Source organism: Bombyx mandarina, chromosome 13, assembly GCF_030267445.1.
Source record: "Bombyx mandarina strain Sakado chromosome 13, ASM3026744v2".
Lineage (NCBI taxonomy): Eukaryota > Metazoa > Arthropoda > Insecta > Lepidoptera > Bombycidae > Bombyx > Bombyx mandarina.
Window position 1 is genome coordinate 13,820,298 of NC_143220.1, and position 22,108 is coordinate 13,842,405.

General features: G+C 36.7%; 1 protein-coding gene across 7 annotated transcripts; it reads left to right on the forward strand.

Annotated features, from left to right (window-relative positions):
- The first annotated feature begins 781 nt into the window (after positions 1–781).
- Positions 782–21,973, forward strand: LOC114241733 (putative phosphorylase b kinase regulatory subunit alpha). 7 transcript variants are annotated; one of them, XM_028172665.2, is made up of 19 exons: positions 782–1,194; positions 2,494–3,479; positions 3,556–3,769; positions 4,951–5,060; positions 5,169–5,316; positions 6,070–6,234; positions 6,415–6,582; positions 7,626–7,758; positions 8,596–8,678; positions 10,286–10,465; positions 11,061–11,317; positions 12,531–12,569; positions 12,931–13,059; positions 14,993–15,131; positions 15,538–15,582; positions 16,636–16,740; positions 17,141–17,256; positions 18,441–18,698; positions 19,689–21,973. In XM_028172665.2, the coding sequence occupies exons 1-19, from the start codon at positions 936–938 to the stop codon at positions 19,911–19,913; spliced, it is 3,759 nt and encodes a 1,252-aa protein (XP_028028466.2). In that variant the 5' UTR covers positions 782–935; the 3' UTR covers positions 19,914–21,973. The 7 variants fall into 7 exon arrangements, with proteins under 7 accessions (XP_028028466.2, XP_028028465.2, XP_089588338.1 ...); XM_028172664.2 differs by lacking the exon at positions 5,169–5,316 and adding an exon at positions 5,712–5,859; XM_089732212.1 differs by lacking the exon at positions 12,531–12,569.
- The last annotated feature ends 135 nt before the right edge of the window (positions 21,974–22,108 follow it).

Genomic DNA, 22,108 nt, shown 5'->3' on the forward strand with positions numbered 1-22,108 from the left:
AGATAAACCGTATACAATGACGCTGAAAAAAATTTAAAAGAGCACCAGTGAGAGAAATCAAACAAAACCCATTCACATTCAATGTTTTCAAACATCTGCAACTCCCATGGTTCATAATATGGCATGTTGGGATCTTCTCTTGGGGTTTTATGACCACCTCGTAAAAACCTTTTACATCCATACTTTCCCTGCAGCTTTGTTATAATAGCTTAGTCTGGTGCGCAATATGCAGAATCACTGCAGAAAACTAAGTTCTACGGGTACCTATTAACTCCATGGTTCTGAATGAAAGCCACTTCATCTAATGAAAATACAATCTGTAGTCCTGAAGCAGTCATCTGTGCAAGTATGAGTAAATACAAAGAAATGGCATCAATCTGCAAACGGTCCCATTCATTATCTTTATCAACAATCTGTCCAGTTGTTGATGAGTACTTGGCATGAATCCTTAAACGAGGGCAATCACTAACCATTGGATGGACTGTATACAATGGCGCTGAAAAAAATTTAAAAGAGCACCAGTGAGTGAAATCGTACAAAACCGTTAGGCCACTTAATATAAAGCAAATTCCCACGATTTTATTGTCAGCTTACTTCATTTCAGCTCATTCAACACCTATGGTGTTATTTAAGGTCATTTCACCTCGTTTTATCGGATAAGTACGGCCTTGCACTTTTGATATGAAGGATATAGTTGTATGTTCTTTTAGTCTTTGCCTGTTTAATAGGCGAATTAAAAAAACAGCAACAATAATATTTAACAATGACACTTATGACACTATTGACTTTGAGTATGTCCCTGGACCTGTATGTTTTATACCTAATTTGAGGATTGTTTTCCAGTAGTTTTGAATTTGAATCTTATAAATTAAAGCAAACATATTAAAAGAAAAACAATCCCCGATTTTGGCAAATGCGTATCTGTTGAGCACATAATGAGGACCCGAAGTAACTCGGGTGTCCGTTTGGATTACTACCAAAGGATCATACACAAGTTAATTTTAGATCATCAGCAACCAGTTACTGGCTTGTTCCCTGCTAGTCCTCAAAACGACCATGCCTGGATTAGAGATAACCTGTACTGTATATTAGCAGTATGGGGACTGTCGATGGCGTTCAAGAAAATTGCCGACCAAGATGAGGATCGTGCTAAAACATATGAGTTAGAGCAGAGCTGTGTGAAGCTTATGAGAGGTAAAACTAAAATAATTTAATAATTTCAGACACTATGATTCTCTTGAAACAGTGTAGGTATTACATAAAAAGTGCTTTTGCTCCTAAAATTACTAATAATATTTGTTGCCATGTTTTCTGATGTTCACATACATAAATAAAAACAACACAGCGCAATTTCTGTACTAACAATTTTTGAATACTACTTGCCTTCGTTTTATTTGCCATCCTTTTGTTCTTTTGTCTAACTTAATATGTAGTAAATCTTGCTTGCTTGAAATCTGCAAGATTGAAGAAAATTGCAAGAGTATGGAGGAGTTACTAATCATTGAGTTGAGAAAAAACACCAGGTACAAATTTAACATTTTAAGGAGGTAAGCATTTAACATGAATAGTTCAGGTAAAATATGAGAACTAAAAACAAGAAAGTTTTTTGAAGCTTACTTGTTTGAGAGGACTTATTATTACACCTTGTTATTAGCATCACCACAAAGTGTAACTTGTCAATATGACCATGACAATACATATCGACGCTTGAAAGGCAAAAGTGACTAAGCGACAATAACTGCTTTGTACATAAATGATAGGCAATAACCATATTTGATGAGCAAAAAAAATATATTTCTAGGTCTATTAAAATCATTTCAATCCTATAGCTACTAGCAAGATTCTACTACAGTTAAATTCGTTAAAATAAATTTTGTTTTCAGGTATTTCAACTTTAAATTAGTCTACTGTAAAGTTCATGCATTGTCGCTTAGTCATGTTTGCCTTTCAAGCGTCGATATTCAAATCTTAGTGTTAATTTTCAAATGGTATAGTTAATGTAAATAATAATTTTATTTACAAATTAATTATCTATATAAATTTATTACCTATAAATTAAAATAGATTTACTTTTTGAAATACAAAAATAAATTAATCAGTACTTAGAAGTTCTTCAGGAGATCCTTAACCTAGTGATGTGCTGTAAATACAGAACAACACAAAAAGTCAATTGAAATCTGAGATGTGCCCAGTCACAATTTGTAGTTTGCAACAATTGATAATGCATGGTCTCTATGGTCTATACACAGGCCATAGGATTGATGAGTCCAACTTCCGATTAGTTGAATAATATGCTGGAAGATTTGCAAGCCAGATAGTGAAATGTAGTAAAATACCATAAAGTTTTGAAATAAAATGGAATACATCAAAGCCTCTCAATATTCAAGTGCTTTGTTAATTGTCTTTCACACTATTATGATTTGTTGTTAATAACAATTTGTAATCACTCACATTTAAAATATTATAAACATTAACTATAAAAACATTTTACAGGTTTACTCATGGCTATGATGCAGCAAAAAGATAAAGTAGAGAAATTCAAAACAACACAACATTCATTAGACTCTCTTCATGCTAAGTACTCATCAACAACTGGACAGATTGTTGTTAAAGACAATGAATGGGGCCATTTGCAGATTGATGCCATTTCTTTGTATTTACTCATACTTGCACAGATGACTGCTTCAGGACTACAGATTGTATTTTCATTAGATGAAGTGGCTTTCATTCAAAACTTAGTTTTCTACATTGAGTCTGCATATTGCACACCAGACTATGGCATCTGGGAGAGGGGTGACAAAACAAATCATGGTTTGCCAGAGCTAAATGCTAGTTCTATTGGGATGGCCAAAGCTGCTCTTGAGGCCATGAACGAACTTGATTTATTTGGAGCTCGTGGAGGTCCTTCCAGCGTGATTCATGTGTTAGCGGATGAAGCTCAAAAATGTCAGGCAGTACTTCAGTCAATGCTACCTCGAGAATCAAATAGTAAAGAATTAGATTCAGGCTTACTGTCTATTATTAGCTATCCTGCATTTGCTGTTGATGATCCACAATTGATAGCGAAAACCAGAGATGCTATTATAACAAAGCTGCAGGGAAAGTATGGATGTAAAAGATTTTTACGAGATGGTCACAAAACCCCAAGAGAAGATCCCAACAGGCTATACTATGAACCATGGGAGTTGAGGATGTTTGAAAACATTGAATGTGAATGGCCTCTTTTCTTTTGCTATCTCATTCTCGATTACTGTTTCCAAGGAGACAAAATAAATGGAGGAGAATATATGCAAAAATTAGAGAAAATTATGATAAGAAAAGATGATGGGATAAGGCTTGTACCTGAGTTATATTCAGTTCCTGTCGATAAAGCTGATTTAGAGCAGAGTGAACCTGGAACTCAAGAAAGGATTCCTCTTGGCAGATGTCCATTTATTTGGGCTCAATCTTTATACATACTTGGAAAACTATTACAAGAAGTAAGTGAAAAAACTTTCTGACAGTGACATGCTTGTTAAAAATCATTAATATTTATTAATTTATAAATTTTTATAGGGATTTTTGGCTGTAGGTGAATTAGATCCCTTAAATAGAAGATTATGTTCAGAAAAAAAACCAGATGTAGTTGTACAGATAGTTATACTTGCCGAAGATAATGACATAAGGGATAAACTGCTTGAGTATGACTTGCACGTTCAAACTATTAGTGAAGTGGCACCTATCGAAGTTCAACCAGCTAGAGTATTGAGCCATCTATATACATATTTGGGTAAAGTATCAGAGGATGGGAGTTATGTGATGTATATTATTCAGTTGACAATCAGAGTAAATGTTCCCTAACATAGTCTCTCATACTTAACCCCCTCTATTAAATATGCAAGGGTTGAGGCTTACAAAACTGTTTGTGGCCCTGAAGGATAAGACACCCGCTGAACTCTTATCAAGTGATGTAACAGCACTGGTGTTTAAGTCACAGATGATTTTTCTAAGGCCATATGTACTAAAATATGTTCATGAAAGAGTAGGTACTACAATGAAAGTTAACGCAGGGCGTAGTATAAGCCTACAGAGGTAGATACCACCAACTTTCCTATTACTGCCACAAATCAATCACACTATTCTGTTTGTAGGCTGGGACAGCAGTTATGTAGTACAATTATGACTTTAACCTCATGTGTGATTTCTATGAGCTCCTGTAACCATTTAACAGTGCTGAGCCATGATCTTCTTTATTCTATGCAACAAATAAATAACAATAACATAGCTCACCTTGCACTCGCGATCAGCCTTCATTTATTTATTAAGGTGTACAATTTTATTGTCTACTAGCTGACCCGGCAGACTTCGTAGTGCCTCAATCGATAAATAAAATACCTAAACTTTGGTATAAAATAAACTTAGAACACATATCAAAGGAAAAACAAAATTGAAATTTTTATTTAATTCCGAGCATTTTCATATTTATTTTAAACCTTTTAAACCTTCTCTGGACTTCCACAAATAATTCAAAACCAAAATTAGCCAAATCGGTCCAGCCGTTCTCGAGTTTTAGCGAGACTAACGAACAGCACTTCATTTTTATAAATATAGATTATAATGACATTCTATGGGCTCCGACCACATATGGACAAAATAATTTGATACATTAAACACTTCTATTCAGTTAAATAAAAAAAATACCACAACTATGATTTTATTTAAACTGATTTGATTGAAGTGCTCGCGTAATGTTCGAAATCCGACCATAGTCGTTGATACCTGAAGATTTAAATTCGTATTTAGATTCTTTCTCCTTTTTCAACAATAGTATCTTGAAAAAGAATTGAATATTTTAATTTTTTTTATTGCAAAGCTATTATCCTAAAAAGGAAAGAAAATCTGTTGACAAACTAGAAGACAATGATACTTAATTGCCTATATTTTGTCTATTTATGCATAAACTTATTACAGGTAGAAACAAAAAGCTTGGTCTGTCTGGAAGAAAATCACGTGATGTTGGCATTCTCAGTACAAGCAAATTGTATTCTTTGAATGACAGAATATTTGCCTTTACACCCCAGGTAAAAACCATACCATTATTTAATGCTGTAGTAAATCTAACATTTCATCAAATATAATATTATTACTTTCATCACTTTTTCTTCATACTAATTTTTTATTTGCTTCAGTTTTCTGACATGAAGCGTTTCTACATAGCTTCCGACTATGAACTGATGGTCGATACTCTTAAAGCCGAAATAAATTTCTTGAAGTCCTCCTGGCAAAATCTTCTCGGGAGACCTCTTGTTGTATTGACCTTGAATAAAATGCATTTAGGTATTATTTTATTTTATTTTCGATACTCGTGCTTTGTCATATCATCCATATTTTAATATACGTATCAAGTATAATAAATCCATAATATTATGTATATATTCACTACTAATCAACTAAATTTTAAGAATTTATAGGTTTGGTGTGTATAGAAAATTGTAATCCGGAAAATCTTATTTAGTTAACAATTAATGAAACTATGTTATAGGTATACGGACCCAATACAATAATATGTTGATATTTAAAAAGAATACTAACATAGAAATGGATAATGAGTGTCTTGTTTGTCTGAATGCCTGAACTAATAACTGAAGTTCTGTTACTACACTAACGGAATACGGCTTTAATGCGTAGTGGTCCCCTTATTAAATACCTGCATGGTTTGTGGTGTGCTATAGAACTTCGACTACGAGGAATACTACATGTCTCGCGACCCGGCTCTGCTCGCGAGCACGTTCATGGCGAACGTCGCCTTCCTCGGGATGAGCTGGAAGCAGATGCTGGGTCGCCCGACCATCACATTACTAGCCACGCAGTATCTCTTAGGTAAATATCCTCCTTAACTTCATGCATAAGCTGTTGAGAAACGTCACTGTTGGTACACCAAAGATTGTGTGCATGATTATTTATGTACTTCATTTTATCATCATATCAAGGGCGTGATATATTCATCTATCATTAAATTAGCTTGTAATTTGTTTGTGTGATCTCTTTCTATTGGTTACCGTTAATGGAAATGGTGCTGACACTTTTCAGATCAAGGCAGAATCCCGATGGCAATGATAACGACAATGAAAAAACTGAAGTCAGGTTATATAAACGGCACCAGAGTAACTCTTGGTAATCTAGGAGAGTTTCTGAGCACGTCCGCCATTACGAACTTGAGTTTTCTGGGAAGTCAAGAAGAAGGGTACCCGGATAGTGAGTGTTGAAATTTATAGATATTTATATTAAAATATAAATGTAAAGATAGATGTAAAGATGTATAAATAATTATTGACAAATATTAGATGAATTTATGTATGGATGCCCTAGTCATATAGTATAGTCTATATAACTAGAGCACCTAAGTGTTATAATATTTTCCTTGTATTTTTTCAGAACTAAATCCTCAAGTTCAATGCTATTTAGAAGAACACTTATTAAAGTCATTCAGTAATAAGATGAGCGTTATACAACGCGTCCCCGGCGCTAAGCACGGCCGAGCTCTACGGCGACGCATGTCAGTCAGGGGAGCTATAAAAAAAACGCGATCTATTAATGTTGATTGTAAGTATACTCCGGAAATTGTAGGATGGTACGCGTGACACATTATGTCAGAGTGACATTTCTGAACTTGAGATGATGTTGAATACTCGATGTTACCGACGTTGTCATTTAACTACGATTAATAATCGACTATTCTAATCGATAGTTTGTCATTCCCGATCCTGCGGACAGAATGGAAAGTTGTAGAGACGTCGCCCAAAAAACGTCATTTCAGATCCTCCCGATCCACTAAAGGTGCTTTTAGGTACCTCAAGCACCGGTTATCGTTCTCGTCGATCCGGTGGTAGATTCTGCGAAGCACGTCTCTTGCTAGGGTTCGTGTTAGCAACGTCGCCAGGTTTGAGCCCCGTGAGCTCACCTACTAGTTAAGGTTACGTTGAAAAAGCCTCTCAAGGCTATCACAGCTTAGGAAAAAGAAAAAAGAAAAAAAAGATAGTTTGATTTTGGTTATTTATTATTAATGTTTTAAAACAATGTAGTAAAATATGCAATAAACAGGTCAATGGCCCCAACTTAAGCCGGTTCGACATCCTCGATACAACGTTGAACTCACTGCTCAGTATGGATGACATAAAGGACATTAAAAAGTGCCCTATAATTCATCAATCACTAACTAAAGCATGCTCTTAACATCTTACATAAATTTTAAAAAAGAAAAAAAAAGTAGCCACAAGATCATCACGGTGTACCAAATTAAATCAAATCAAATAAAATCAAAAAAAAATTATTCAACATAAATGAAAGTACATACTTCTTGAACGTCAAAAAGAACTACCGCCAATTGACAAAAACTAGCCTCCGTCCTGAGAAGAACTGGCAAGAAACTCAGCGGGCATGTCTTTTTCCTTCTTGTTTTTTTAATATTAGATTTTTATTAAGGGTCACCATATCAGCATGTAGCTTTCAAATGGTTTCAATGGAGAATGTGTCAAAATTACAAACAAATATGGACAAAAACACTATAATCCTGATGTGATACACCGACCGCAAGGTCATCGGAAGCCTAATTCTTTACAGAAAATTTGACCTAAATACATTTACAGCTGACACACTGGGTATGGAAGGTGAATACGTGGGCCCGCTGTTGGAACGCAAGCCGTCCTTGCTTGAAGTTGACCCCGCCCACGCCGGCCGCAGTCCCTCACCCGAAGAAGCCAAAAAGAAAGTTTTCACTAAGTGAGTAGTTAAAAACGTTGAAGCTGCTTTTAGTACTGCTTTTAGTGCTATTGGGAAAACAGTGTGCTTAGTGAGGTTAACGTTCTCGTTAGCGTAAAAGTTAACCCAACTTTGTATGCAGTTGGAACAGCGCCCCTAGCGACAAACGTAGGCAAACGATCTCATTCCCTACAAATATGAGCTAACTTTTACTCTATCGAGAACGTTAAAAAACTCGCACTAAGCACACATATACATGTGTGTGTTTTTGCGTGTCACGAAGTAGCGCACGCGGATGTAATACTAAATTAAATTAACGTGTTGATAAGCACACCTTTGGGTGACATCAAATTGTTTGTATAATAATAATAAACAATATAAAACAAAAATAAACACTATAAAAGTTTCTAAATAATTTACCTACGTCAAAGAAGGAACTTATAACTTCTTAGGAACGTAGATACACATGTTCTTTTTAGTATTGGTAAAGTTAATTTTATTGCTTACAATAAGAGAACGAGCTCACAAACCATCGAAGGTTAATTAGCTATCTGAGGCCATGGACATCACGAAGTGAATGTCACCACATTCGCTTCGAAACCTGCCCGTACCGATCTTCAATACAGGATGTATTGAATTACTACCGATGGTACTAATGAACTACGAATAATAATAGTGGCGGGAGTACGAATGAGTTTGGGAAATTTTGTAAAACAGCGGGTAGTTCAACAAAGGATACTGCCGTATAGATGTAATGGTGTTATTAATCAGTCTGTTTGAATAACGATCGTCCTTGTAAGATCCTGATAATGACAGAGCAGTAAAGCAATCTTCGACAATAAAGCAATATTATTTTAGGGGTACGTCGACTACAAACTTGGGGGTGGCGCCACCTACAATCGAAATCACCAAAGACCAAACGACATCTCCACCTAAAGAAGGTTTGTTACTTTATGCTGCATTCATATATGTTTCCTTCGCATTATTGAACTTGAACATAACAAATTTTATTACTTTATAGCAAACGATTCTCATGAAGTTTTACTTAAGCAAATCAGTAGTTAAGTACTAATTAAGTATTGGCTACCACGGTGCGTTGTTGCTAGCGACATACAGCTTTACTGTTAGGACGTCTTGTGAGTCCGCACGGGTAGGTACCACTGCCCTGCCTATTTCTGCCGTCAAGCAGTAATGCGTTTCGGTTTGAAGGACGGGGCAGCCGTTGTAACTATACTTGAGACCTTAAAACTTATATCTCAAGGTGGGTGGAGCATTTACGTTGTAGATGTCTATGGGCTCCAGTAACCACTTTACACCAGGTGGGCTGTGAGCTCGTCCACCCATCTAAGCAATAAAAAAAAAGTGAGAGCTTAGAACTCTTGTCTCATGGTGGGTAACGGCATTTACGTTGTAGATGTCTATGGGCTCCGGTAACCACATAACACCAGGTGAGCCGTGAGCTCGGCCACCTATCGAAGCAATAAAAAAAAGACTGTAAGGACGACTCACACCACTAACAGTATGTCGATGGTAACATGTTCAAACTAACGCGATTTTTGTTTTCTACGTCTCTGAAGGTGAAAACGAACTTTAATCCACAGTAATCCACACACTAAACATACGTTGCGTGGTGTGAAGCGGCCTAAAACTAAACCTTTATTACTTTACAAATACTGGAAGGATATGCCTGACGAAGACTTAGTGAAAGACTGACTTGGTGGTACAGACAGCTAAACTGTGAGTCGTGGGTTCGATTCTCACGTCGGGCACGCATTCGTGTGATGAACATGCCTGTTTGCTTTTTGTCTGGGCGTTTAATATCTACGTATATATATATTTAAACGCATACATATGTATTAACTTAATATTTAAAAGTATATATGTAACTTGGTTTCCATAGCACTGGGCTACTTTGATAAGGCAATGCGTCATGATAATCGCCTTATCGTTACCGCCGCTGACTACTCCCCGAATCCTGATCACGTAGGAGCCAGTCACTGTCGTCGCCCTAGACACGTCCTTACGGATCCATCAGATCCAATAACCCTTGCAATTAGACGCCTTCCGGTCTAATACCAGGAGTAGAGACACCAGTAACCGTACTCGTCGAACTCGGCAAAGAGTTCGACGTGCAACCTAACCTAAGCATCAGCCCGTTGAGTTTCTCGCTGGATCTCAGCGAGTCGCGATTCCGATTCGGTAGCAGATTCATTCGCGAAACAGCTACTCTTGAGTTGTTAGGTCTCTCTTGGAGGCGCTCGGGTAGCTGTAAGCAAATCCTGCCACTTCTGGCTGAGCCCTTGCTCACCCACCTGTCCTTGTGAAACTGGAAAGGCCTCCGGGCCACCAGTAATCCCTCAAACAATAAAAAAAAACACAGGGAATCCTAGTTTGGAGCCAGATGATCTTCTGTGACGGTGTCCTCGAAAAAAAGAAGCTATGAATTCTTTTTGTAAATTTACTACAGACCGTTACCACCTTTGCTGACTAGAATATGCCAGTAATTAATATTAGGTTGTTTAAATGTATTCATGTTTCCCGAACCTAGTCGTGAACAAGTCGCCTCCGGTCCTACGCAACCGGACCGTATCGGAGTCTCAGAGCGTGGTGTACGCCGAACAAGAAACGGACGAGTTGTTGGCGATGCTCCGTGAAACCGAGAGTCTCGACGAGCAAGGGGACATACTGCAGTATCTGGTCGACACGCACGGCTTAGATTTTAATACCGGTGAGATAAAAATGCTAACGAGTATCCTGTTTATTTTTTAAGTGATTTTACGACCTGGTAACTAAGACCTTTAGGTCAAGTCTTATGATATTATGGAGTGAAATGAAATGAAATGAGATGAGATGATACGGGATGAAATATAATCTCAGTAAAATGGTGGTCATTTACTAAGACTTTTTCAGTGGATTTTTTGGAGGATCCCAAGAAATTACGTCCCTTTGCTTCATTTTCCCACATTTGTGCACTTTCACAGATATGAAACAGTTAATAAACCACTGTTATTATACATTTAAACCTAAAGAAACACTAAATAGATAAAATAAAACAAATCACGCAACTTCACTCCTCGCGTTCCCGCCAAAAAGTCCTTATTTCTACTGCGAAGCAATACGTTAGCGGTGTGTAACTCGGGAGTGATTAACTCAAATGATATATATCCCACGCGAAGAGTGATTGTATGATGAAAATAAAAATCAAACACGTACATGCCATAGAACCAAATACAAAGTCTAAGTATACTCGGTATACTATTGTCATTATATTAAATCGATTTTAATAGGAGCACACAACGATTATAGCTTTTTTATTTTTGTAGATATGCTAGAAAACGGTAAGGTGGTGACAGTGAAGGACCTACTGAAGGTACTGTACGAGAAGGCGTGCACTCAAAAGCTGTGGGGCCTGGTCCGGCACACGGCCGGGATGCTGGGCAAGAGAGTCGAGGATCTCGCTAAAGCCGTGACTGATCTGCTGGTCAGACAGAAGCAGATCACCGTGGGCATGCCGCCGAACAACGAGCACACTATAACAGCGCCGCTACCCGAAAACGAACTCAGACAACTCATACATTTGGTATGAATTTGAATACAAACTTAAACTCAATTTTTTTTATAGCCCTAGTTAGGTAGCGGGCAGGGGCGAGAGGCGTTTTAAAAAGCAAGTGAACAACACGGAGGATGGTTAAAGACTGACTTTATTATTACAAATAATGCTTATGTATACTCTTAAGCTAAACAATGGTGTTAGTAATGTACAAAGGAGCTTTGTGTCATTAAATGTTGTCTAATGGTTTCCTAAAACAAGGGATGGTTCATGTGACGATTGTTATCGGGTTGTTTATGGAGGTCATATAGGTTACGCCGACATAACTCCCTTGTAGGTTTTTTTTTCCTAACTAGCTGAGAGCCTTGAGAGCCCATTTCAGCGTAACCTTAACTAGTAGGTGAGCTCACGGGGCTCAAACCTGACGACGTTGCTAACACGAACACTAGCAAGAGCAGTGTTTTGCAAAATCTGCCACCGGATCGGAAACGCGACCCACTGAGAAAATCCGGCGAGAAACTCAGTGGGCTGTGTCTGAGGGTTAATTTACTCGTCGAGCCCTTCGTCGCAAGCGACGGATTTGACGAGAACGATGACCGGCTTGTAGGCAGACGAGCATACGGCCCACCTGAGTGAGTGATTACCGTCGCCCATGGACTCCAGCAATGCCAGGGGCAGAGCCAAGCCGCTGCCTACCGTTAATCAAATCCTGCGAATACACGTCCAATACACATATATTGATTTAGTTGCCAGTTTCGAGGATTTGGCAACTGGCAACTAAATCGAAATATTATATAACAACATAGATGTCGCCACTCATCTTGAGACATTAGTTTTAAGTCTCAATTTTATAGTACAAATTGTATTGAAAAAAGCGTTTAATATTATACTTCGAAAATATTTTTCTAAATAGGTTTTGTAACATAAATTTTATTTTAATAGTATTTGTCCTAAAAATATAATCGAAAAAAAATATATATATATACGAAAAAAATCTCATAGCCATATTGGCTCTTAGTCTCTCGTTTCAAACATTAGTCATTTCTTATACTCAATACAGAATAATATTATAATTTCAAAAATGTAAATACAGTAAATTATGAACATGAATCTTAAAATGTAGTAATCTTGTTGTATCGCATCTGGTTTTGGGGAAGTGACAAAAATGCTTGAGATGCCATTTTGCTAAGTGAATCCATAGACGCTTTGTTAAGTTTCTTGTTGAATGTTTGGTTGCATGCAGTCCTTCAGCCGTGATAAACACGAGAGCGAACAAATAAAGGTAAAAATACAATAAATTTCATTAATATTCATCATTTGCTTTGCTTGTTAGAGACTCATTAATATCATTAAAAGTTCAGAATACATATCGATGTTTGAAAGGCAAACGTGACTAAGCGACAATGTGTGAACTTTACAGTAGACTAATTTAAAGTTGAAATACCTGAAAAAAATTCTATTTTAACGAATCTAGCTGTAGGATTGAAATGATTTTAATAGACCTAGAAGTATATTTTTTTTGCGCATCGAATATGGTTATTGCCCATCATTTATGTACAAAGCAGTTATTGTCGCTTAGTCACGTTTGCCTTTCAAGCGTCGATATATATAATATATACTGTATATGTTTTTTTTTCATTTAGGCTTATGGCGACGATGAGAGCACAGCGATGTTGACGCAAGAACTACTCGTGTACTTAGCGATGTTTATAAGGACCGAACCGCAACTGTTCTTGGAGATGCTACGTCTTAGGGTCGGCCTTATTATACAGGTAATTATTGACCACATATCTCTGTTATCCAATAATAATGACAAATTCTAGTATTAGGCAGGGGCGTGGCTCTGCCCCTGGCATTGTTGACGTCCATGGGCGACGGTAACCACTCACCATCAGGTGGGCCGTATACAAATCTGCTTACAGATGCAATTGAAAAATAGGACTATAATTGATGCAAACTTGATAATTGGCCATGTTTTTTCTTCTCAGAAAATGTTCAGTATGTCGAAACAGGTATAAATTACTAGCCTTTTTAATTCCATTATTCAGTTACTTGATATACAAGTATATGTCATTTTAGTTAGTTTAAATATGTGTTGAATACGTAATTTAAAGTTAAAGAGTCTCGACTTTTCTGGAGTCGACTTTTCAATATTACTGTTCGCCCAGTTGTTGAAATCTATTTCATAATCAATGATTCAACTAATGTATCACATTTTCTGTTTGTTTTGTTATTGACATTTTTTGTTGTAAGGATGAAAAAAATGGTTTTCTTGTTATTTATTGTTATCAACGAAAAATCGTTACAGTCAAATTATTATTATCTTTAAATTTATATAAATTACAAATATGTAGTTACGACCTAGGTTAGGAATCTTCATTTAACCAAGTATACGCTTGTGTCTGGAGAAATATAAAAAATACTATTGAATGGCCACTCGACACGTTTCTAATTAGTCGCATGTCACATAATATATTATGGTAAACACCCTGTTCAATCAAAACATTAACATTAGAATTTTATTGTAAAATTGTAATCATAACTAAGTCCTACCCTCGAACCTGATATGAATCAGCGACCTATGGATGTACAGTCCAAAATAAGCCATGTGTAAATATAATACAGGCTTGTCAAATGAACATTCGCGTTTATTCTAATTTAATTACAATTTGCCTTGCACAGGGCTAAAAGGCTGGAACGGAAGAGAAGGTTGTCATAAACAAATCATAAAATTACCTAACTTAGTTTTTTATTTTTTTATTTTTTTTAAGTGATTTTATGACCTGGTAACTAAGACCTTTAAGTCATGTCTTATTTTACTTTATTTTCTTAATTTTATGAAAAATGATAATATGGAGTGAAATGAAATGAAGATGATTAATTTGAGACATTAATCAACTGGGATGAAATTAAATGAAATGAGATGATATGGGATGAAATATAATCGCAGTAAAACGGTGGTCATTTACTGAGATTTTTTCAGTGGACTTTTTGGAGGAACCCGAGAAGTTACGTCCAGCAGCTTTGTTTCATTTTCACACATTTGTGCACTTTCACAGATATTAAACAGTTAATAAACCACCATTATTACACATTTAAACCTGAAGAAACACTAAATAGACAAAATAAAACAAATCACACAACTTCACTCCTCGCGTTCCCGCCAAAAAGTCATCCTAACTTAGTTAGGACTTAGGTGTTACCATTACAATTTTACAATAAAATTCTAAAGTTTTCGTATTTTTATTAAACACACCCCGTACAATTGAAGTGATACAGACAACGGAACTCTATTGTTACACCGGTAAGAGTAGCGCCATCTATCGCCGAATAGTCGAACGAATATCGAAGGATCTAGTAGCACCTAGAACGCTCGAGACGTAAAACGCCATCTATTGTCAGATAGCGGAAACGCAATACTAGAAATGTGTGGAATATTTTCGATAATTCTAGGGATGTGGTATCGGCTATAAAAGCGTTGCAGAGATGGCACGCAATTAGTTATTAATCGAAACTACTCGAAGCGAAACAGCGAACGGATCACCTGAAGCGAAGCGGAAGAAGCGAATTGAGAGTTTTAAAGTGTTTGTTGGGTGTTTTAAGTGCTATAAACAGCTTTAAGTTGTACTTCGGTAGATTTTACTTATTTATTCCCCGAACCCCAGCGCGTAACACTATGATGAAATCAATGCGTGTCGGTCCCAGGTCATGGCCACGGAGCTATCGAGGACGCTGTCTTGCGACGGAGAAGAAGCATCCGAACATCTCCTGAACTTATCACCGTTTGAGATGAAAAACCTTCTGTATCACATACTGAGCGGAAAGGAGTTTGCCATAAACAGTGGTGAGTTTCAATAAAATATTAGAGTATATTCACTAATTTTCGGCCTCTGAGAGTGCGTTTTCAGATTGAATCTACCGCAAATACTATAAAATAATTATGTATAACATTTTCTTCTTTATTGTTCCCTCATTATTGAGGATCGCGAACACACGTGTACAAGTACTTCCATGAAGATTGGTCCTTATTTTTAATTACATATTTTTAATAACATACATTTAATTTAATTACACAATTTAATTACATGATTAGTCAATAGTATGGCAAATGGACAATTCCATCTTAAATTATCCGTTGGATTGGAACACTCAACTTTCTGACAATAAGTTAAATATATACACCCTATATATATTATAATCAATTTGATTAATAAAATATTTAAGTTTTCATCGCTATCTTTTGTTTACAGCTAATTCTCTGTATTTAATAAAGGAAAAGATCGGTAAAAATAAAGGCGAGTCAAATAATGTTATTACTGCGTGTAACCTATGGTCATGTAAATAACAATGGACCAATGAAAATTTGCTTATAATGTGCATTGTCCCAATTTTTTATTATTTATGCTGTTTTTTTCCTCGTTTTAATTTTTATTTACATATTTTATACGACTTCCATGATTCGGTGATGTTTGCATGATGAAAATTTTTCACTTCCCTTGCACCTTATCCGCCACGTGCCTTCATAGTTGCAGCCTTGTTCTCTTATCAACACATTTTTGTCTTTAATCTTTCTTCATATATCCATTTGTAACAAGATTTTTCCCGTTTCTTTAATCAAGCCCTTTTTATTCACTGACAGACAGGGTATAGAGTTGTAATAAATCTGTAAATTTATTCTACAGATATTTTAACGTCTAACCGATACCGTAACTATTTATTAATCTGTGCCGATACGTGGTCGTTTAGGTGAATAAGGAAAAGGCTTTTACCCGCATTATCTGTTTACATATTGATAGTGATAGTTTTACATCCATATTCAATGATAAAATAATAGCAAGTGACATGAAATCAAACCCGCAAAATTATAATTTGCATAATTACTGGTGGTAGGACCACTTGTGAGTCCGCGCGGATAGGTACCACCGCCCTGCCTATTTCTGCCGTGAAGCAGTAATGCGTTTCGGTTTGAAGGGTGGGGCAACCGTTGTAACTATACTGAGACTTTGGAACTTGTATCTCAAGGTGGGTGGCGCGTCTACGTTGTAGATGTCTGTGGGCTCCAGTAACCACTTAACACCAGGTGGTCTGTGAGCTCGTCCACCCGTCTAAGCAATAAAAATAAATAAAAAACATAACATAATTTCTTTGTAAAATATTCTGTCAACAAAGTGACCATGCTACTTACAATTGGCGATTATTTGCGAATTTCTATTTACTCACACTTCATTTACCAAACGAAGCAATCACGAATCCAGAACGAAGTAAACACGAATTAAGTATAGCGCGCAATGTAATGTAAAGTCTCGCTTTTTAAATTTTTATGATACAATGAGAAACTTCGTTTACAGTCGGCCGCGGAAACTTCTCGATTGTGAGCAACAAGTCCAATCGCTACGGAAAAAAATCTCAGATTGTTCTTGAAGGGCAATCACTTCAAGGCAGTATCGATGAGAGTGAGTATAAATTGCAATACGTTATTACTAAATTACACTTACATACATTTAAAAAAATTAATTCAAACAGTTGAAGAGGATATTTTCTTATGATATTTTTTTCCAAATTGTTTAATACTAGCCGAGTCCCGCGATGTTACCCGCGGTTATTGTCGTGCCGCGGGTGACGCTGCGAGGCGAAGCTAGTCTAAAAAAAAGTAGCCAGTTACTCCTTATATCACCTATCAGTGAAAGTACCGTTAAAACAAAAATAAAAAAAATATGTTATTTTGGTAATTATATACTGTGTATATAAGCCCGCCATTATAGAAACGAATCGAAAATGGCGTCTATGTACCTGCACTGACAGATGGTAGTCGATAGAATATTATGGTCAAGTCACCTGGTAAAATTTATCTAGCGCCAATGGTTGAGCCGGATCGTCAAGGCCAGTGGTTACGTCGACGCCGACTGGACGGCGCCCTCAATCGCGTACCGCGCGACTTCTACCCCCGAGTTTGGGGTGTTTTGGAAAAGGTAAGGATTTTTTTTTTGTTTATGATCAACATTTTATGGAATGTAACTCTTGGTCTATAAAAATGCCCCTAAATTAGTTATTTGCCAAGTTGTAAGTTAATATAATGTGTCCGAAATTAGCAACGGTTGAGTTTGGGATGTTCAAGCCGATGTTTTTATATATTTTAATGCTTATTTTGCGACCACTGTGGGGTCCGCTAGAGGGTTTTTGGGGGTCGCAATTTTTTTTAATTTTTCGGTCGATTTAACAGATACCCTTTCAATATCGCCAAAAATTTTGTCTCCACCGAAAGGGTCGTAGTAGAGTTTGCGAACCACTGGTTTAGAGTACAACATAATGTATCGATAAAATTTGCAAAATTGTGTCATTTTCAGAAATAAACCTTTCAAAGAATCTGTTCAAAGATCAGTATTACAAATCTCTAAGCTCCCTCCTTCTTAGGTTAGATTAGTTTTTAGATTATCTCGATTGTAAGGAAATCCATGGTTCGCGATTATTTTCTCTTGTAGTCTCGACCTGAGTTTGCCACATGTCAGTATTGCAACTTCTCGGACTCGTGTCCCGAGTCGGTGGATGGAGGCGAGTCCAAAGCATTTTACTAATCCAAAATAATTGTGGACTTAGCCACCAAGTAGTTTGAACGTTCTGGCCAATCAAAAGATATGTTCTTTATTAAGTTAATCATTTGTTCGATTGAAGTTTTTCACAAATTGCTGTACTTTCATTACGGTTTTGCTCGTTAAGAGAGACTTTCAATCAAATATTTTTGTTTTCGGTATAAGCGATTACTACAATTAGGTCTTAAGTTAGACAGCAAATTTAAGTCAACAAAAAAAATCTATCATATATTATATCAATGCATATACAATTAATATTCTAGCGTTACAAACTACACATGTGACAGACTAGGACCAAATATCCATTACAGTTCATGACGATAATAAAAATAAAAGTATAATCAATGTTTTCCTACATATGCTGATAGCCTTGAGAGGCTATATCAGCTTCGCCCTAACGTTTAGGTGAGCTCACGGGACTCAAACCGGAGTGTAGCTAACACTGGCCCCAGCAAGAGCAGTGCTTCGCAGAATCTACCACCGGATCGGAAACGCGACCCACTGAGAAGATCCGGCGAGAAACTCAGTGAGCTATGTCTGTGGGTTAAATGACGATATCTTTACAGTGTCAAGGCCTCATAATCCAGGGGAAGATTCTGCAACCGCATTTAACGCAAGAAATGACTCCCGGTGAACTGAAGTTTGCGCTGGCCGTCGAGACCGTGTTGAATTCCATACCGCAGCCGGAGTACCGACAGTTGGTCGTGGAGGCCCTGATGGTGCTCACTTTAGTCGTGGAGTACAAGGCGGTGGCGCATCTTGGCGAAGCGATCGAAGTCGAACTATTAGTGCACAAAGCTAATCAAATATTCTTGGAGGATCAGGTACGTTGAAACTTTAAGCGACTTTAATGCAACTTTACAAAGGAGCCATTTAAAGTTTAAAATTTGGAAAAAGTATCATAACAATGGCGTAAACTTAATTGACGTTTAATAAAAAACATCGAACTGTTAATGCTAATACCAAATAAAACGCACGTTTAATTACAAAGATAAATGTCGCCACCAAATAGCCTTTCACCTCTCGATTAAATGATTTAGATTTGCCTTCATAAAAATGAATCATTGATTTCGGTAATTGTGATTATAATATTTTTATATAAGTAATAATCATTTTTTTGTATGTGTTAAGTTTATGTAAATTATTAACTAGGTTTTTTGGGCCTTAATGAGCACAATATCGGTTAACTATGTTATTTATTAAGGTTAATTTCATGTCCCAAACTAGATGGTGGCACGTCTTATGTTCGTTAAAAAATTTAAATTTGAACTATCTCTAATATTTTAATTGTGGCGGTATGTAGGCAGTTTCCTTAATCCCTTTTACCGCCTTGTTCGCCTTATCCACGAATTAATGTGCCGGCGACAGCCTTATTGCTTGGTGTAAGCCAGAGGTCGGCACGGCAACCTTTTGAGTTGGAATAGTCAGAAATTACAATTTACAAAATTTCAGTTTTTAAAGAGCCACAAAAAAAATCTTGCCAACAGTAAATAGTACTTGCATAAATAATTTTTTTCATAAAATTTATTCTTATAGAAATAGTGTTTTTACATGAAATTAGATAATATGCATACATGGTAAATTATTAGATAATAACTTATTATTGTAAGTAAAAAATGAATCAAACATTTATTTACAACAATGGGCTGAGAGATAGAAATGGTGCCCAATCCTCGTTAGTCGATTCAGAACAATATTTAAATATTTTTTTGTTTTTATAAAATAAATAATGTTATTTGCGTATGGAACTAGAGAGCCGCGGTTTCATATCCAAAGAGATTAATTACAATGACCGGACGGTGTGTACGTCGCAGGGTCTGTGCAACGGCGACGCGACGCTGTGCTGCGCGAAGGGCGCGGAGAGGGGGGCGGCGCTGGTGTGCGGCGGCGCGGCGGCCGTGTGCCAGCATCTGTACGACAGCGCGCCCAGCGGCTCCTATGGCACCATGACGTACCTCGCGCGCGCCACCGCCGCGCTGCTGGCCGCCCGCCGGCCGCCCGGCGCGCCCGACGCCGCGCTCGACTGCACCATCACGTGACCGCGCCGCACACGTCCAACTGCCGCTTAGATAATATTATACCGTTGTGGCGACTTACTTATCCGCCGCACTTGGGCAACCGCCTTACAATTCGACAAAATCGTTGTCGCTTGTGATTTTAGGCCATCATCCATTATTGTTGCCTATACTAATATTATAAATAGGAAAGATTTGTTTGTTTGTTTGTATTGAATAGGCTCCGAAACTACTGAACCGATTTGAAAATTCCTTCATTATTTGGAAGGTGCATTATTTCCGAGTGACACAGGCTATATTCTTTTTTAACAAAAATGAGGGATCCTTACTAAAGCACCAATAATGTAACCCAAGGTGTAAAAAAATTACCTAAAATATTGTTTACATCGCGTGCCCTGCGAATACTATTGATGATAGAATAAAATAATGTACTACGACTATAAAGTCGTACGTCTATAAAGAACACAATTATTATTTACAAAAAGTGTCGCGTCAGCATATGTCTTAACTATTATAGTTATGCCATAATAAGTATTCTTTTATTTAAAAAAATAAACAACGTAAAATATCGTTGAAATTTTTGTTAAAGACCCGAGCGGAGCCAGAACGGGCCGCTTGTTATACATATAAACCTTCCTCTTCAATCGCTCTATCTATTAAAAAAAACCGCATGAAAATCCGTTGGGTAATTTTAAAGATTTAAGCATACATAGGGATATAGGGACAGAGAAAGCGACTTTGTTTTATACTATGTAGTGATACCGTTGTGGCGACTCACTTATCCGCCATTACTTGGGCAACTGTCTTACAATTCGACAAAATCGCTGTCGCTTGTGATTTTAGGCCATCATCCGTTATTGTTGTTGTCAAAACACGTTCGGAGATAGTTCGGCATCTTGGAAACTGCGGGCAGTACATATTTATACTCACTGTGTTACCCATCCTTCGTGTCAGTACCTACCCAAGACAGTGAAGCACCATTAATACTACTGCGCCTACACCGTGTCTTATTATTATTATTTTTATTTTTTATTGCTTTAGATAGGCAGACTGACCAACATAAGTGGCCCCAGATCATACGTCGAAAAGATCTCAGGTGATCCTCAGTAATGAGCGATCGATTTGACGAGATGGGCAGGCGAATTAACAGTCCACTCGATGTTACGTGCTCCTAAGGCCGATAGACACAACGACAGCAATATTTAGAGGGGGGTAACTTCTATTGAACTACTTTTGACATATCACCGAATCCTTTCAAGCCTTAAAATTGAAACACACAACAAATAGTGTACTCCGTTAGCAATTTAACATAATTCGTTTGTAATAAATTATAATAAAAAAGTATGAACAAATACATTTACAACGAAATTATAGTAAGGATTCGCAAGGATAAATAATAAGGATTTCGTTTTTTACTCCCTGAATAATAAATCAAAATAATTATTTAACCTGCTTTTCTCACTGAAGCCCCACGAGATTACCCAAAAAGGGTAGACTTTGCACACGCTTCTCAGCGTTTCTTGTTCCGTGGTTTCGCGTTGCTCCATGCTCCCGAGTGCAGTTTGAACTCTAGTTGAAATTCATCTTTAGCCAGAGTAAGTTTCCAATTTCTTCACAGATTTTTAACGTTTTTATTATTAAGCCTAATTTCAAGATTAATCCCATATTTATTGACCCTATGTAGTAATCCAGTGTGATATGTAACCTAAAGATTTTTTTACTTCACTTTATTCATGATATACCTTAAGACATATCAACACTCTATGATTAATAATTTAATATTATTAGTTTAGAAAATTCAATACATAGTTTCAATAACAAATACCTGTTCAGAGAAAATACTAACAAAAATTTCCTCAGATAAGTTATATTTGATGAATTTAATTGTACACATATGTGAATATTAAATACTTATTGTGTATATTTTATTATAAATTTGCTTATTGATGTTCTTTTTAATTATAAATGACACGAAAATATATGCCTATTGTATTACAGTTATAACCTCATATGAATGGTAGCAATTGTTTCTTGATGTTTTTTTTTCATTAAGGTTAAGAAAAAGCTAATAAAAATTTACTAAATGGATTTGTTTTAATTAATCAGTTAAATAATGTTATTATTAATACTTGAGTAATATTCTATATAGTCTTGTCACTATTTTGTTCCAGCATCTTGTACACAAATGTAAAACCGTCATCTGAGCGGCTGATGACATT